At 46.0% G+C, this 18,077-nt stretch overlaps 1 protein-coding gene across 2 annotated transcripts; it reads left to right on the top strand.

Moving 5' to 3' along the window:
* The first annotated feature begins 3,589 nt into the window (after positions 1-3,589).
* coil (coilin p80) lies at positions 3,590-10,708 on the top strand. Of its 2 annotated transcripts, XM_078536939.1 has the most exons (6): positions 3,590-4,972; positions 7,441-7,527; positions 8,095-8,142; positions 8,733-8,802; positions 9,448-9,539; positions 10,413-10,708. In XM_078536939.1, exons 1-6 carry the CDS (start codon positions 4,001-4,003, stop codon positions 10,494-10,496), a joined length of 1,353 nt encoding a protein of 450 aa, XP_078393065.1. In that variant the 5' UTR covers positions 3,590-4,000; the 3' UTR covers positions 10,497-10,708. The 2 variants fall into 2 exon arrangements, with proteins under 2 accessions (XP_078393065.1, XP_078393066.1); XM_078536940.1 differs by lacking the exon at positions 9,448-9,539 and having other exon boundaries at positions 10,413-10,556.
* Positions 10,709-18,077: the final 7,369 nt, after the last annotated feature.

Raw genomic sequence — 18,077 nt, 5'->3', positions numbered from 1 at the left:
GGGCTACTGGATGATTGGGGGAGGTTAGGGGAGAGGGTGGAGCGGAAAAAATGGGGGGCTGGAAAGGGAGCAGTCGGTGTGGGGGAGGGGAGGTAGAGCATGGCAGGTGTGGGGAGAGCTGGGATTGGGTGGTCTTGGGGTGCTGTTTGACCGATTTCTGGCACCCTGAGCCATTTCTGCCCATGCTGCCTGAAACTTAGTCCAACTGGGAATGGTTGAGGCAAATAACAGATTCAAGCTGGATAATCACATGAGGGAGAAAAGAACAGCTGGATATTCTGAACAAAAACAGAATTACCTGGAAAACTCAGCAGGTCTGGCAGCATCGGCGGAGAAGAAAAGAGTTGACGTTTCGAGTCCTCATAACCCTTCAGCAGAACTGAGTAAAGTTAGGAGAACATTCCTTGTTCCAGTCCTACTCCGGCCCCCTCCCACAACTCTTTCTCCGGTACATCGATGATTACTTCGGTGCTGCTTCATGCTCTTGTTGGGACCTGGGAAAATTTATTAATTTTGCTTCCAATCTCCACCCCTCCATCATTTTCACATGGTCCATCTCTGACACTTCCCTTCCCATCCTTGACCTCTCTGTCTCAATTTCTGGTGATAGACTGTCCACCAATATCCATTACAAGCCTACCGACTCCCACAGCTACCTCGACTACAGCTCCTCACACCCCGCCTCCTGTAAGGACTCCATCCCATTCTCTCAGTTCCTTCGCCTCCGTCGCATCTGTTCTGATGATGCTACCTTCAAAAACAGTTCCTCTGACATGTCCTCCTTCTTCCTTAACCGAGGTTTTCCACCCACGGTCGTTGACAGGGCCCTCAACCGTGTCCGGCCCATCTCCCGCCCATCCGCCCTCACGCCTTCTCCTCCCTCCCAGAAACATGATGGGGTCCCCCTTGTCCTCACTTATCACCCCACCAGCCTCCGCATTCAAAGGATCATCCTCCGCCATTTCCACCAACTCCAGCATGATGCCACCACCAAACACATCTTCCCTTCACCCCCCCGGCGGCATTCCGTAGGGATCGTTCCCTCCGGGACACCCTGGTCCACTCCTCCATCACCCCCTACTCCTCAACCCCCACCTATGGCACCTCCCCATGCCCACACAGAAGATGCAACACCTGCCCCTTCTCTTCCTCTCTCCTCACCGTCCAAGGGCCCAAACACTCCTTTCAAGTGAAGCAGCATTTCACTTGCATTTCCCCTAACTTAGTCTACTGCATTCGTTGCTCCCAATGCGGTCTCCTCTACATTGGAGAGACCAAACGCAAACTGGGCGACCGTTTTGCAGAACACCTTCGGTCTGTCCGCAAGCATGACCCAAACCTCCCTGTCGCTTGCCATTTTAACACTCCACCCTTCTCTCTTGCCCACATGTCTGTCCTTGGCTTGCTGCATTGTTCCAGTGAAGCCCAGCGCAAACTGGAGGAACAGCACCTCATCTTCCGACTAGGCACTTTACAGCCTTCCGGACTGAATATTGAGTTCAACAATTTTAGATCTTGAACTCCCTCCCCCATCCCTACCCCCATTTCCGTTTCTTCCCCCTCCCTTTTGTTTTTTCCAATAATTTATATAGATTTTTCTTTTCCCACCTATTTCCATTATTTTTAAATCTATAACTGTAATGTCCTGTCAGTCTTTCCACCCCACCCCCACTAGAGCTGTACCTTGAGTGTCCTGCCATCCATTCTTAATTAGCACATTCTCTTAGATAATATCACCACCTTTTACATGTCTTTGTTCCTTTGTCTGTGACATCTTTTGATTATCTGCTCCTATCACTGCTTGCTTGTCCCTACAACCACCCCACCCCCCCCAACTTCTCTCCCCCGCCCCACCCCCCCAACCTTAAACCAGCTTATATTTCACCCCTCTCCTAACTTTACTCAGTTCTGCTGAAGGGTCATGAGGACTCGAAATGTCAACTCTTTTCTTCTCCGCCGATGCTGCCAGACCTGCTGAGTTTTTCCAGGTAATTCTGTTTTTGTTTTGGATTTCCAGCATCCGCAGTAGTTTTTTGTTTTTATTAGCTGGATATTCTGATTGGCTGAGATGAAGTGGGTTGAATGGAGGTTCATGTGGAGCATAAGCACCAGCACTGATTGGATGGGCTGAATGGGCTGTTTCTGTACTGGAAATCCTGTATCTTTGGGTTCGCCCATCATGCTTGTACTGTCTCTGAAAGTAGATCTATCTGGTCCCACTCTCCATACCCCTGCAAATACTCTTCAGATATTTATCCAATTCTGCTTTGAACGTTACTGTTGGATCTGCTTCCACCACCATTTCAGGCAGCGCTTTCCAGATTACAACAACTCGCTGCATCAAAAAATCTTATTCGTGTTCAGGCCCTTTTGCCAGTCACCATTAAAACTGTGTGCACTGTTCACTGACCCTTCTGTCAGTGGAAACAATTTCTCCTTGCTGTGTCACCTGGTGTCTGCACAGCAACAGAGAAAGTGGAGATGTCTTGTGATTAGAAATGGACAATGCTCAATGTATTGTAGGTTCATTTGCATCTACCAGTGAGAATAGATAGAGCTTTATGGTATGCCCATACTAACAGACACCTTTATTTAAAATTGTCCCTCAGCACTGTCCCAGCGATGGTGCGGTGCTCTCAGTGCTATCCCTGGGAGTGTCAGTCTCAATTTTGTGCTCAAGCCTCTGGTGTGAGTCCCAAACCTGCAACTTTGTTTGTGCCTTGGGCTGACTGAGCCACGGCTGATGTGGCCTAATTGACACTGATTCCTGGGACAGGATTTAGGGTGCTTGGGACTCAGGCAGCTGAAGGCACATTCAGCAGTGATGGATGATGGGCACAGAGGAATGTCTAAAAGGCCAGAATTGTAGGAACAGAATTCAGTAGGGTTGTAAAGCTACCAACTTAACCACAGCTGACACATTTGGACACGGGGGTGAGAAATTTTAAATGAGGTATTGCTGGACCTGAGTCATTATAGGTCAGCAAGCACAGGAGTGATGGGTCAGTGGGCCTGTTGGTTACCTATGTCAAAATCAGCACCATTTCTTGACAATGAGCCTCTGGTGAGCTCATCTGCTGCTGAAACCCTCATTCATGCCTTTGTTACCTCTAAACTTGACTTTCAACTCTTCATAAAATTGAAGTCATCCAAAACTCTACCAATGCCCTCACTTGTGCCAGCCTCTATTTGCCCATCACCCCCGTGCTGGCTGACCTATCCTGACTCCTGGTTAAGCAACACTTTGAATTTAAAATTCCATGCTTGTTTTCAAATCCTCCCCATGACCTTGCCCCTCCCTTTCTCTAATTTCCTTGAACTATACAACCGTCCAAAATCTCTGCGCACCTCCAGTTCCGGCTCTTGCATATCCCTGATTTTAATTACTCTCCCATTGGCAATTGTCACTTCAGGTACCAAGATCCCAAACTCTAGAAATGCCTCCTTAAAACTCTTGACCTCCCTAACCCTTGCTCGTCCTTTAAGAAGCCCTTTAAAAACCTACCTCTGTATCCAAGCTTTTGATCATCTGCGCTGGTATCTGCTGATGTGGCTCAGTGTCAAATTTTCTTAATATTCTTATGAATCATCATGGGATGTTTTACTACATTAAAGGTGCTATATAAATGCAAGTTATTGACATGTCTGTTGTGACATTCCCCCTGCTGGGAATGGTTTAATAAGGATCAGCTGGGTTAAATGCAACAGCATTTTTGCAGCTGGATGTGGCATGCATTCTGCAGGCTGTCTGAGAGCAGTGACAGCTTTTTTTTTGAGGCATTAAATACTGAAGTCATTTCACTGGCATCTGTTCATCTTTTATAGAGTGCAACAGGAGGAGCTGATAACAGAAAACGGGTTTTTGACCAGCAGCTCTCCAGATCGGCTGAGCGTGAAGCCAAAGAAGAGGCACCGACACCAGTCTGTTGACAAACCCGAGTCACAAAGTGAAAATGGACAGAAAAAGAAAAGAAGAAGTACTGGACCGAGCACAGAGCAGATGCACAATTCCACAGGAGAGACTGTTTCAATGGGAAGTGTGGAGAGTTTGAGGAAACGAAAAAAGGAGACAGAAGGTGATGGAAAGTATAATATTCAAAAGAAACATAAAAAGAAAAAAGATAAATCTAGCAAAGGTCAAACCAGTAGAGATTGTGCCAACAAAAGAGCAAGGCCTGGAACTTTGGGGAAAGCTCACTCCGAGCCAACTGCTGCGATCCTCCTCACTAAACAAGGGGAGGGAAAGAATGCTTCAAGTAACTGTGCATCTCAGAAAAAGGTCAAACAGGCAGTGGACAGCAACTGCTCATCCAGTAACACCAGTGAGAGTGACCATCTGTTAACAAAGAATATTCAGCTGGCAACAGCTGGCACCATCATCAAGGCTGAGGGCAGGGGCAGCTCAGCAAGGAAGAGTCCCAACTCTCGAAACGGAAAGAGACCTGTGCAGACTAACACTACCAGCAAAATTGCAGGTGAAAGGGCAGATAGTAGCTCCGACTCACTGAGCAGTGACTCTGAAATACCCGTGGTTAAGAAAGCGTTCACTCTGAAGCCTGGAACTCTACCTTCAATGGAAAGAATACCTGGCCACTCTGAAAATGGCAACCTTAATGCTGCAAAAAATTCACCTGAAGCCTCTTCAGACTCTGAAGATTCTGAATCTGGGAAGCATGGGAGCAAACTCACAGGAGCAGACACTGTCACGCCAGGCAAAACTGGCAATGAGGGGCATCAGCCCACCACTGCCACCCTGCAATCAGATCAAGTGGGAAATGGCAACTTTGGACAGGGCAACGGAAGAGGGCGAGGGCGAGGATTTGGTGGCTTCCCATGGAGGGGCCGGCAGCAATGTGGTGCATTGAGGGGAAGGGGCAGAGGAGCTGGTTTCTATTATAAATATGAAAACAGTCAGGAACCAAAACCTGGAGAATCAAAAGAAACTCTGACAAATAAGCATATTATTGTTCAGGTGAGTAGATCTAATGAGGGGATGGGGTGGGCGTGCTATTCCTGCTCACTGCACAGTAACCCTAGCTTGCTGGGTGGGTGGTGGTAGTGAATGTAGGTCAAGGAAAGAATGAGGCTTGACTGCAGTGCTGCTGGTGATTTAATCACCTTGCACTGTTTCTGGGCTTACACAGGAAGAATGGTCAGTTTGTTGAAGTAATTAAGAAAAAGGTAGGGCCTATCAGAGATGTACATGATAACTTGTGGGTTGATGCAGAAGATGTGAGCAGGGTTCTCAATGAGCATTTTGTCTCTGTCTTCACTAAGGAGAGGGATGATGCAGACATTCTAGTTAGAGGAGGAGTGTGAAATATTAGACACAATAAGCATAGTGAGGGAGGAAGCATTGGAGGGACTGGCATCCTTGAAGGTGGATAAATGACTAGGGCCGGATGGATTGTATCCCAGGCTGTTGAAGGAAGCCAGGGAGGAAATAGTGGATGCTCTGAGGATCATTTTCCAATCTTCACTAGATACAGATGAGACCCCAGAGGATTAGAGGTCTGCGACCATTGTACCATTATTAAAAAAGGGTAAAAGAGATAAGGCAGAAAATTATAGACCGGTCAGTCTGACTTCGGTCGTGGGCAAGTTATTGGAAACAATTCTGAGACAGGATAAACTGTCACTTAGAAAGGCACCGATTGATCAAGAATAGTCACATGGTTTTGTTAGGGGAAGATCATGTCTTACTAACTTAATCAAATTTTTTGAGGAAGTAACAGAGGATTGATGAGGGTAGTGCAGTGGATGTTGTCCACATGGATTTCAGTGAGGCATTTGATAAGGTCCCACATGAGTAGTCAGGAAAGTGAGATCTCATGGGTACAGGGGAAGGTGGCATGTTGGATCCAAAATTGGCTCAGTAACAGGAAACAAAGGGTAATGGTCGATGGATGTTTTGCGAATGGAAAACGGTTTCCAGTGGTGTTCCACAGGGCTCATTGGGGCCTTTGCTGTTTGTTGTATAGATTAATCATTTGGACTTAAATGTGGGAGGCATGATTGGGAAATTCGCAGATGACACAAAAATTGGCCATGTAGCTGATAGTGAAGAGGATAGCTGTCAACTCCAGAATGTCAATGGTTTGATTGAATGGGTGGAGAAGTGGCCAATGGAATTCAATCTGGAATTTGGGGAGGGCAAACAAAGCGAGGGAATACATAATAAATGGGAAGTTATTGAGAGGGGTTGAGGAAGTGAGATCTTGGAGTGCATGTCCACAGGTCCTTGAAGGTGGCAGGACAGGTGGACAAGGTGGTTAAGAAAACATACGGAATGCTTTCCTTTATTGGGCGAGTGGGAATACAAAAGCAGGGATGTAATGATGGAACTATATAAAACGCTGGTTAGGCCACAGCTGGAATTTTGTGTACAGTTCTGGAAGGAAGGACATAATTGCTCTGGAGAGAGTACAGAGGAGATTTACAAGAATGTTGCCAGGGCTGGAAAATTGCAGCTATGAGGAAAGATTGGATAGGCTGGAGCTGTTTTCCTCAGAACAGAGGAGGCTAAGGGGTGACCTAATTGAGGTGCACAAAATTGAGGGGCCTAGATACGGTAGACAGGAAAGACTTGTTCCCCTGGCTGAGAGGTCAGTTACCAGGGACCATAGATTTAAGGTGATTGGTAGAAGGATTAGAGGGGACATGAGGAAAAACCTTTTCACCCAGAGGGTGGTGGGTGTCTGGAATTCACAGCCGAAGTTGGTGGTTGAAACTGAAACACTCAACTCATTTAAAAGGTACCTGGATCTGCATCTGAAGTGCTGTAACCTGCAAGGCTACAGACTAGGGGCTGGAAAGTGTGAATAAAAATGAATGGCTATGTTCTTCTTTCTCTCTTTGGCTGTCACAGACACAGGCTGAATGGCCTCTTACTGCACCGTAATTTTTCTATGGCTCTGACTACTGTGGAGCTGCCATAGCAAGAGCTGGTGCTTTCAGGGAAACAAGGGGTCAGTGGCTGTGGGGAATTGTCCATAAATCAAATGGTTCCCTTGGTGGAATTAAAAGCAGTTTTCCTCACTGGAAAATTAATTCGCGTGCCCCATCTCTGAAAAGAGCATTGCAGTTTTTTAGGGGGTGGGTGGGGTGGGCCAGCAACTGTTCAGTGTTGGTGCATCTCAGGGATTTGTTAGCTGGACAGTGCCAAAGGCCAGGGCTATACAGCAAGGTCACAGTGCCAGCTGCCTGGCATTACTATAGGAACATGGAAGCAAAATACTGCAGATGCTGCAAATCTGAAATAAAAACAAAAATTGCTGGAAAAACTCAGGTCTGACAGCAGCTGTGGAGAGAAAAACAGAGTTAACGTTTCGAGTTCATATGACACTTCTTCAGAGCTCTGTCCAGCAGGGGCTCCCGGTGCCGTGCAAACAGTGATCCATCCACATTCCAATCACTTTTTGTATTTCTCCCTTTGAACAGAATCCACCAGAGGTTCCAAAGAGAGACTACAGCAAACTTCCACTCCTGGCCGCACCACCACAAGTGGGAGAAAGAATTGCCTTTAAGGTAAACTCTCTACACTGATACTGGGCAGCTTCTCCATGTGTTTAACCAAAGCCCTGACCTTGAATGCAATAAGATTAAAATATATATCTGTAATGATATTTTGACGGGATTCTCTGCTGTAAGGAGGGGTTTGTTGTCCTTGAGAGAGTGCAGAGACATATGTGGAAAATATCTCCTGACATTCAGCATTTAAGCAATCTGGATCAGCCCAATAGTTTGTATCTGTTTCTTTGGAAAAAGCGGCGAGTTTGAGTTAATATCTGTGAAAATTTCAATATTGTGAAGAGTTCAGAAAAACAGTGAGGGAAGGGTTCAAATCCTAAAGGACACCAGATGAAAATGAGAACCTGAAGTGTTCGAGGAGGAATTGGGAAAATACTCAACTGAGGAGAGTAGGATTAGTTCCCGACATTGAAACCAAGTGTAACTGGAGACAGGGGGATTTGTATTGAGGAGAAATGCAGGGTTACAATATACAGTGGGAGGAAGGGGACCCTCTCTCAAAGGGTCATGATGTTCTTGTGAGTCTCTAGAATCTAACGTGATTGATTTTGATTTTCTCTTAAGATGTTGGAACTGTCTGAGAATTACACACCTGAGTTATCAGACTACAAGGTATTGGAAAATATTTTCAAAGGGATGGAATTTAATTTTACACTTGCTTGAAAGGCTGTAGGTGGGGGTGGGAGAGGGGCACTGGGCCATAAATGGGGGTAGGGGTTGCGGTGGAGGTAGGGAAGGAGCGGCATTGAGGGAATGGTAGTGGGGGGTGGGGGTGGTGGGCAAAGGAAGAACTTGGCTGGAAAGCAGGTTGGAGAGGGGGAGTGATAGAGGAGGAGGGGGAGTAGGCGAGGAGGGAGAAGCCAGTGATGGTCTGGCGAGGAGGGGTGGGTGCTGGACACTGGGGAGGGATGCTAGCGGACGGGCAAGGGTGGTGAGGAGAAGTGGGGAGAAGGTAATGCAGGAAGCAGGGGCTGGTAGTGGGGGAGGGGGAGCGTTGGAGGGAAGAGGGCTGGTGCGGGGAGAGTGGGGGCGGTAGCGGTGATGGGGTGGCTGGCAGGGACTGGTACCAACCAAGGCTAAAAGGTGAGGTGCAATTAAGTGGGGAATGGATCTGACTGCAGATGTAGTTGGGTGAGCTGGGAGAGCCAGGTCACTTTCCATATTCTTTCAGTCTGACTCTTGTGAAAACTCTTTGTTTAAAGGAAGGAAGACTCCTGAGTTACAATCCCAGTACACAACAAGTGGAACTCTGTGTCGATTCCATATCAACAGGTGAGGCTTTCTGTGTGATGACTGTCCTGTACACACGCTCCTTTAACTATAGTATTGAAAGTACAGAAGCTGAAATAATGTAAAAAAAATCCCAATTTCTCAAAACCAACAAAAGATAGGACCCCAGATTCCATGTTTATGCTCAGTTTCCAGAGCTCTGCCTGGGCAGTGACAGAGTCCTCAGTGAGCCTGAGCATCTGTGGTAAGAGGGCAGGAACCATTCCGTATGTCTCTTCCCTACCACTACCCATGTGTGTGTTAAGTGAGAACAGGATTGGGTTCAGGTGTGATGTCATCACAGTTGAAATGGCTGATGACTCACTGTTCAGATTTGTGGTTAAAGAATTGGTTAGATACTAAAGCGCAGGTGGCCCTTGTAGAACCTGTACCCAGGGGAGGCTGTGTTGGTATATTGTTTATTAGATATAAAAACATTCAGCTATCTTAATTGTTATAAATATTGGTCTCAATAATTTCATGACAGTGCATTTAGAAAGCTGATCGAAAGTTTCAGTTCCAGGGAAGCTGCTATTCTAGCCTCATCTAGCCCCTGTTCCTGCTCGAGTGAGTAAATTTGTTGCAGCACTTTTAATACTTTGACTTGTATCTCAGGATTACTTCATATATTGTATGACTTTGTTCCAGAAAGTTCTAAAGAGCCTGGAAAGTTTGACCTTATTTATCAAACAGAGAGTGGCGAGGACATGGTGGAGTATGCAGTGACAAGGGAGTCCCAGGTATGTGCAGTGGAAACAAACGGCTACCCTCAGTATCTTCACGGAGGAAATCACAACACTGCTTTGCATCTATATTCTGTATTATGAAGAGGAGTTACAAAAAAAAGAGAACATCCATTTCTATAGTGCCTTTCCCAGCCTCAATGTCCCAAACTGCTTAACAGCCAAAGAAATACATTAAAACAGTGGCAACACTTCAAATGTAAGAAACCTGGCAGCCAATTTGTGCACAGCAAGCTCCCACACAACAATGAATAATGATCAGACAATCTGTTTTAACTAAATTAATTGAGGGTTAAATATTGGCCAGAACATGGGAGAACTCCCCTGCTCTTCGAAATAATGCCATAAGATCTTTCACATGCACCTAAGAGAGGAGTTGGGACTTTGGTTTAACATCTAAAAGACAGCTCCACCAATAATGCAGAAAGTGTCTTTGGGATGTGTGAGCAGAGATTTTAGAAAATGATGCAGTGATCCAAAGAAAAGTTGTGTGTGGTATAATGGAATTTGAATATGCAGGTAAGTGGGAGAGTGGGGCACTCTATCTAAAATGTGTGTGCGTTTGTGAGCTTGAGCATATTAAGAGATTGTGTTGAAATGTGTATATGTGAAATTTAGCTTTTTGTGTTTGTGTGAGAGAGATTATGGCCTCAATTACTGGACTACACTAGCAACACAACAGTTATCAGTTCAGATCCTACCAAGCCAAGTTGTGAAATTGACCAACATAAACCTGGCAATGTGAGCTGGCTTGAAAGATGCTAGATTGTCCCTAATGTTAATCACCCTTACCCTGTATGGCCTACATGTGACTCCCAATTCCTCTGGGTAACTGGGATAATTGTCCTGTTTCTCATTCTGTCGTTACAGGTAACTGAAAGTTGGAGCTCACTGGTTGAACCTCGTCTGATTGTAGCACCTGCTGCTGAGCCAGTGACTGTGGACCTTGCCTAACTAACTCTACCCCTCCCTGCTCTCAATGCTTACTCTGCAAGAATGTTCCTGCTAACCTAGCTACTTCCCCACACAAAGCTTGAGTCTCGACCACACCATAGTATCCTCCTTGCAGGGTCTGAGGTTTCAGGAACAGTCGTGCTTGTATATTTTCAGAGATTGCAGTTCTGGTGGAGTAGTACCTTGTGAATTGTTTAATAAAGGCTTTTTTTTTTTCTAATATTCCTGTTTTTTATGTTTCTGATGATTTTCTATGCTTTGTTTGAATCATGTGAGGGAGAGGCCAAATAGGCTTCCTGTGTTGTATCATTTTTTTGGTTCTCTGGCTGAGTAAGTCTCCTATATATTCATTCATGGGATGTGGGCATCGCTGGCTGGGCCAGCATTTATTGCCCATCCCTAATTACCCTTGAGAAGGTGGTGGTGAGCTGCCTTCTTGAGCCACTGCAGTCCATGTGGTCTAGGTACACCCACAGTGCTGTTAGGGAGGGAGTTCCAGGATTTTGACCCAGCGACAGTGAAGGAACGGCGATATATCTCCAAATCAGGATGGTGGGTGACTTGGAAGGGAACTTCCAGGTGGTGGTGTTCCCGTGTATCTGCTGTCCTTGTCCTTCTAGATGGTAGTGGTCGTGGGTTTGGAAGGTACTGTCGAAGGAGCCTTGGTGAATTCCTGCAATGCATCTTGTAGATGGTACACACACTGCTGCTACTGTGCGTCGGTGGTGGAGGGAGTGAATGTTTGTGGATGTGGTGCCAATCAAGTGGGCTGTTTTGCCCTGGATGGTGTCAAGCTTCTTAAGTGTTGTGGGAGCTGCACTCATCGAGGCAAGGGGGGAGTATTCCATCACACTCCTGACTTATGCCTTGTAGATGGTGGACAAGCTTTGGGGAGTCAGGAGGTGAGTTACTTGCCACATGATTCCCAGCCTCTGACCTGCTCTGGTAGCCACAGTATTTATGTGGCTAGTCCAGTTCAGTTTCTGGTCAATGGTAACCCCCAGGATGTTGATAGCATTTATTACCCATTCCGAGCTGTCCTTGGGTGGTGGTGAGCTTCTGACAGGCCATAATGTGAATGCAATAGCTCTATCTTTATCCCAACTGATTGGATTAGTCCAAAACACTGAGGGTTTGATGGGTTTGTACAATGAGCTAACAGGGTGAGTACGGTCACTCCCATCCATCCTTACTGCACTTGAACATTCTGCTGGAAGTTACCCAGAATTCTGAGTGAGAGCCCCAGGCCTTCATTCACTGAGACTGGAGCAGGATTCATACCCAGGGTCCTCCTGACTCTGTGCCAAAAGCTGTGTTTCTGATCATTTCTCTCCAAGATTAATTACATTCCTCTGCCCCTCACCAGTCTCCATTGTCCAGCCTCTTACAGCTAGGAGACTAACTGGATTATCTGCCAGTTCTTGAAACTCCCTAACAGCACTGTGGAGGACCTTCACCTCATGGACTACAGTTTAAGAATGAAGGTCACCACCACCTAAGGACAGCTAAGAATGGGTAATAAATGCTATCTTGGCCACATCCCGTGAATGAATATTTTGAACCTTCCCCTGCCAAGCTGTTACAATGGACATTGGTGTTCCTCGATGCCCCTACATACAATTGTGCACTGAACGATTTCTTAAATATTGAATAATACTATACAATGGAGTGAACTGAGTGCATCATATGGTTTGGTGTGTGTGTGTCACATCTGCAGACTTCTCTCTGCTGATTTTATGTGACCCTGGGCTAGGGAGGAGAAATCCACCCAGCTCCTTGCTCGCGATCATGATGTTACTGATCCTGCACCTGTCTTACATTAGAACAGACTCTGGCTCAGTTGTGACATTCCCCACAGTCAAACAGCCACTGTGTTCCAGGAAGAAATGGGAGGAATGGTCCTTACAGTATAATTTTCTTTTGTCCCCACACAAAATGCTACTGTACTATTGTGGGTCAGAGAAATCAAACCAAGTGTTGCACCTTGATTGCAAGGCACTGGTCTGGTACAGGCACTTCCACCCATTATTGGCCAAGTGCACAATAACCAATAGGCTGATTATTTGAGAATTGGAACCTCAGGGTCTGTGCTGAATTATTCCCAACAAGATTCTTAAGGGCTATAGGTGGGAGGAAAGGGGGAGTAACTTGGACTGGAAGTTACCTGTTCCTGGAGCTGTACAGGTGAAGGTGGGAGTTTGACCACACATGGCTAATGGAAAGCATGAGACCCCCTTCTTCAGAAGTACTCAGTTGCCATGGAGTGGAGAGACTGCACAGATGATCGTTCTCTGCAGCAATGCTGAGGAGCAACTTCACAGAATGGAAGCTGCAGGGGACCACTTGATAGAATCACAAGTTTCAGTCCTGAATGAGGTAATTCAAGCTCTGGTTCTACTGAATTTATGCACATCTCTCATTGAAACCAGCCATTCCCTCTATCCTTCAATTCTTTTTCACATCTTTAGCAAGCTCTCTTCTGAAAGACTCTGATTCAATGATCCTTATGGTAATGCAGTCTACATCATAACTCTTTGCGTGAAAATAAGATTCCTTCTAATGTCACTTCCTACTCCAATGCTTAATCCTGAATGTATTCCAGCTGGTTTATAGGCAAGTGGAAATAATCTTTCACAATTTCCACCTCCCCACCAATAAATAAAGCTCCTGTGTTTACCACTGCCTCTTTATTCCTAAGAGTAAGTCTCTAATCACAGTTTTTCTTTCTCTGCTCTACTCCCTGTGTCTGTCCATTTCTGAAATGCTAAAACAGGAAGCTGAATTGTTTTTGTGCAGGTGGCATGCAAAATATGTTGGCTCACCACCTTCCAACCCACCCCTGACCCACTCGCAATAATATGGAGGGTGGGGAGGGTGCCTGCCCTTAGGCCTATTGAGGGCCTTTAAGTGGTCAATTATTGCCCACTTAAGGCTCTCAGTCCGCCTCCACTGCCATAAAATGCTGGGCACTGGTAGGCGGGCAAGAGTGAGAACTCTTTTTAAACAACTTTTACAAAGATGGGAAGGAAGAAGGGGCACATCATTTGGGGATGGCCTGTGCACATAGGGAGTATTACCCCCAAGATGTAACCCCCCCCCCACCCCCACTTTGTTCTCCTCTTCCTGGCCTTTACTCAACTCCAGACTCAGCTGGCTGGCTGCAATCTTCATAAACTTTGAGCACATCCAAAAGTTGCTGCCTATATCCTAACTTGCACCAAGTCCCATTCATCCATCACCCACTGTACTTGCTGACCTACAGTGACTCCTGGTCCAACAGCACATCAGTTTTAAAATAGTCATCCTTGGGTTTGAATACCTCCCTGACTTTTCCAGTCCTCATCTCTCTAACCTCCTCCAGGACTGCAACCCTATCCCACCAAGTTCCAATCCAACACAGGCCGCTTGTGCACCCCTTACCGCTCCCCCACTCCGCTCATTCCACCATTGGTGCCCATGCCTTTCCTCTCCTTGGCCTCATGATTCTCTCTGAACTTTTCCATCCCCCTAACCTCTAAACTCTCTTTGCTAAGCTTTTGCCTAGTCCTTCAGCTCCTCTGGCTCGGTGTCATGTTTTCCTTATGCCTGTCAATGGCTTTGGGGTATTTTTGCTACTAATATCAAAGGTTCTACATAAATACAAGTTGTTGTATCTTTCAGTCTACTCTGTACTGGTGCATTCTTGCAGATAACAAGTTTCCTCAGTGTGCATAGCATCATAAATCAGAGACTAGGGCTTTGGTGCTCTGGGCAGGGTTGCCACCTGCATGAATCACAAGGTCTCCTACTCAGGAGACTTGGTACTGTCCTACAATGATTAGCTCGAGTCGTTAGTGAAACACCATCCCAGCAAGTGAAGGGCTGGCACCTTGCGATTAAAGCTATCTGATTGATGACACTCTGACGCCAAAGCTGTACAGAGATACAGCCAGGGTCATGTGTCTGTCAGAGCAGTAATTGAAATCATGCATCCTCAAGGAAGCTCTGGAACAGCTTGAGATAGTAAACTGACCAAACTTCCCAGCTCATTGTGATTTGCTGCACAAGGACAGCAAGATCTCCCAGTAGAGTGTAGCAGGAGGCTGCAGATGAGCTGGTTCAGACTGAGGCAAGGAGGCAGCAGAACAAAGCCCTACAACATTTGGGAGCCGTTAAGAGCTTGCTTCAACCTATCTATGTCAACAAACCAATGACATTCACGTCCTCAATCTATACCTTTCCCTCTGTATCAAAACCCAATCACTTCAACGCTCTATGTACCTCCCTTCATACCCAGAACCATCCGTCATCCACCATCTACAGTTTTCTGACACCAACCTCAAAAATGCAGTTGTAAAGAGCGACAACAGGCTGTCCGCAGACCACAGCTCCTCAATACAAAATTATTTAAACTCCATAGAGTGAAGAGGTGTTTCCTGTGACTACTACCACATCAATTTCCCTTGCTAATTTTTATGCTGTGCTCAGTCACCACATCTCAATCTTCCTATTGATACAATCCCTGTGACAGGGAAGTGTGAGGTGGCTCAGAGAGGCTCCTGCTACCAGAATCACCCCTGCCAGGTAGCTTCAGACTAACGTGCTGATGTGGGCCCAGTCTCTCCCGCATGTAGTCCAATTACGGTGGGTGGGGACCATTATTCTGTGGAAATGTTGCCGTTGTTAAGAGCCATTCTTCCTGTCAAGTAGTTGGTGGGAAGGAAAGCAACCTAGCCAGGACCATACCATTAAATTCCCACTTTGCATGGGATGGAACATACCAACATCAATCCAGTGGAACACAGGAACAAAGCAACAGGGGATTATCCAAACCATGACCCCTTTCTTAATGTCGAGCATCGAGGTTTGAACCTGCCCAAGGGGATCCTTTGAATTCTGATCCATTCATTTGATAATCTCACAAACAGATGTTTGGAATTCTAAGCTATCATTTGCTCCTTGGAAATTTGGGTTCTGTTTGACTCTGGGTCCCTGTATCAGATAAATAACCAATGTGACTCAGAAGTTAGCCATTTGCCCAAGTGGACATCTAGATCTTCACTTTAAAAGATAATGTAATACCCACTTGCCAAGACACAACTCAGCATCTGTGGAGAGCGAAGCAGAGTTAACATTTATGGTCTTCACCTTTCATCAGAACAGGAAGAAGTTTGAGATGAATACAGACAAGGAAAGGGGGATGGGAAATGAAGAAAGGAGAGGTGTGTGATGGTGGAAGGAAGCAGAGGTCAAATGACAAAAGGGATGATGGGGCAAGCGGGTGATAATGGGTCAAGTAAAGAATCAAAAGATGGGTGTAGAGGAGTTGTAAAGGGTTACAGTGAAATAGTAGAAGGGACTGAAAACCTAGAAAAGAGGATAAGGCAGAGAAAGGGGGGCAAGGCAGACCCTGAGGTGGGGTGAAGCAGACCCTGAGAGGGTGGGACAGACCCTGAGGGGTGAGGCAGACCCTGAGAGGGTGGGACAGACCCCAGGAGGGCAGGTGGCAGAGCCAGGGGTGCAGGTCATTCCATTGGCTCTACACCAATAGTGGATCCCCCATCCCAGCACTACCTTCACCCCCAGTAGGGAAATGTATTCAGATATTATGTTAATGTGGTACAATGTTCTGGGCATGTGCAGTACGCAATGTCGCAAAAAATTTACTCTTGTGAACTGGCTTTACCTACTGTCAGTCTGCTTCACTTTGCCCTGGAATATGCCACAAAATTGATCGATGTGCTGAAGCCACCGTGTCTGGGATCGACCCAACTGCCTGGAAAGTTTGACTAGAGTCAGGGTGAGTTTTTGCATGTCCAGGAAATGGCCTGCTCCACTGTGAACCAAAAGAGCGGGAGCAATTGGCACCGCATTAAAGCTGCACTGTAGCTGAAGTTGAGACATTTGCCCCTGTGCTCTGGAGACTGCTGTAGAAACCAGCCCGAGTCAGAGCAGAGAGTGATCACCAAAACACCAACTAAACCCTTCAGCAGGTGGAGTTGAACAAGGAGAGACAAAAAAATAAAGAAGAGAAAGAAGCTATAACAGAAAATGCTGGAAGAACTCAGCAGGTCTAGCAGCATCTGTGGAGAGAAACAGAGTTAACGTTTCGAGTCCGTATGACTCTTCTTCAGAGAAAGAAGCTCTTTGCTCACGAGAACTTTCCAAGACCATTGAGTAGATCTGCTGTAAAGCTTGCATCTAACAATGAAAGTACAAGTATCAGACTCTGGAACTGTCTACGCAGTCAAATGGGTTGCCACAGGGCCCATCTGATTAAAATCCCTTATCTGGTGAAGAGGGCATTTTCAACCACCAACTGGACTGGTTTTGGACAGTAAAGTGTTTACTGTGAATGTTGAATTTGCAAATTGGACAATATGGTTGCTCTCATGGGTACATTGGAAATTTTGGAACATTGAAAGAATAGACATGTTTTTCAGAGCTAATAGCGTTTTGGAACTTGAAGGTGAAAATAAGGTGGTCAAGACTCAGAATAAGGCAGTTCTTGAGCACAAGAAAACAACTTTGCTAAAGAAAATCGGCCCAGAGTGTATAACATGCTAACAAATCTTCTTGTTCCCAGCAATGCAAATGATGTACCATTCAAAACAATCACCACCAAACTGGAAGAACATTTCAACCCTAAGCCACTAGAAATAGTGGAAAGCTACGAATTTGGAACCAGAAATCAGGAATGTAGTGAAGCAGTTGTGAGAGTACATTTTTGCACTGCAGAGTTTATCACTACATTGCAGTTTTGGCACATTCTTAGACCATGCATTACAAAACAGATTTAGAGTCATAGAGTCATTTACAGCACCAAAGGAGGCCATTCACCCCATCAAGTCCATGCCAGCTCCCTCCAATGCAATCCAGTCAGCCCCACTCTCTACTCAATCCCCGTAGCCCTGCAAGGTTATTTCCTTCAAGTGTCCATCCAATTTCTTTTTGAAATCATTGATTATTTCTGCGTCCAAATCCAGGTCATTACCACCCGCTGCCTAACAAAGTTGTTCCTCACATTGCCAAGGCTCCCCCGTCAGCTGCACCTCTTGCCCAAAACCTTAAATCTGTGCCCCCGCTACTTGTACTTGTACTACTTGTACTCTAATGGGGAGAGTTTTTCCCTATCTACCTTATCTAAACCTGTCATAACCTTGTACAGCTCTACCAAATCTCTCCTCAATCTCCTTTGCTGCAAGGAGAACAACCCAGCTTCTCCAACCTAACCTTGCAGTGAAAATCCCTCATCCCAGGAACCATTCTGGTAAATCTCCTCTGCACCATCTAAAGGATCCTCACACTCTTCCTAAAGTATGGTGTCCAGAATTGGATGCAATGCTCCAATTGGGGCCTAACCAGAGCTTTATAAAGGTTCAGGATAACCTCCCTGCTTTTGTACTCAAAACCCCTACTTATGAATCTCTTGTGCTTTGCTAGCCACACTCTCCAGATATCCTGCCATCTTCAAAGTTCAATGCACATGCACCTCCAGGTCCCTCTGTTCCTGCACACTCTTTAGAATTATGCCATTAAGTCTGTATTGTCTTTTCCCACGCCTTCTCCTAAAGTGCGTCACCTCACACTTCTCTATATTAA

This window comes from Cetorhinus maximus, unplaced genomic scaffold, assembly GCF_964194155.1.
Source record: "Cetorhinus maximus unplaced genomic scaffold, sCetMax3.hap1.1 HAP1_SCAFFOLD_1686, whole genome shotgun sequence".
NCBI lineage: Eukaryota > Metazoa > Chordata > Chondrichthyes > Lamniformes > Cetorhinidae > Cetorhinus > Cetorhinus maximus.
Note: the sequence above shows the minus strand (reverse complement) of the source record. Positions and strands in the feature narration are given on the sequence as shown.

Excerpts from the sequence above, each read along its gene's own strand:
- coil (XM_078536939.1), top strand. The coding sequence starts at position 4,001 with ATGCACAATTCCACAGGAGAGACTGTTTCAATGGGAAGTGTGGAGAGT. Across the intron at positions 7,528-8,094 it reads GAGAAAGAATTGCCTTTAAG|ATGTTGGAACTGTCTGAGAA; the intron begins GTAAACTCTCTA and ends TTTTCTCTTAAG. Across the intron at positions 9,540-10,412 it reads CAGTGACAAGGGAGTCCCAG|GTAACTGAAAGTTGGAGCTC; the intron begins GTATGTGCAGTG and ends CTGTCGTTACAG.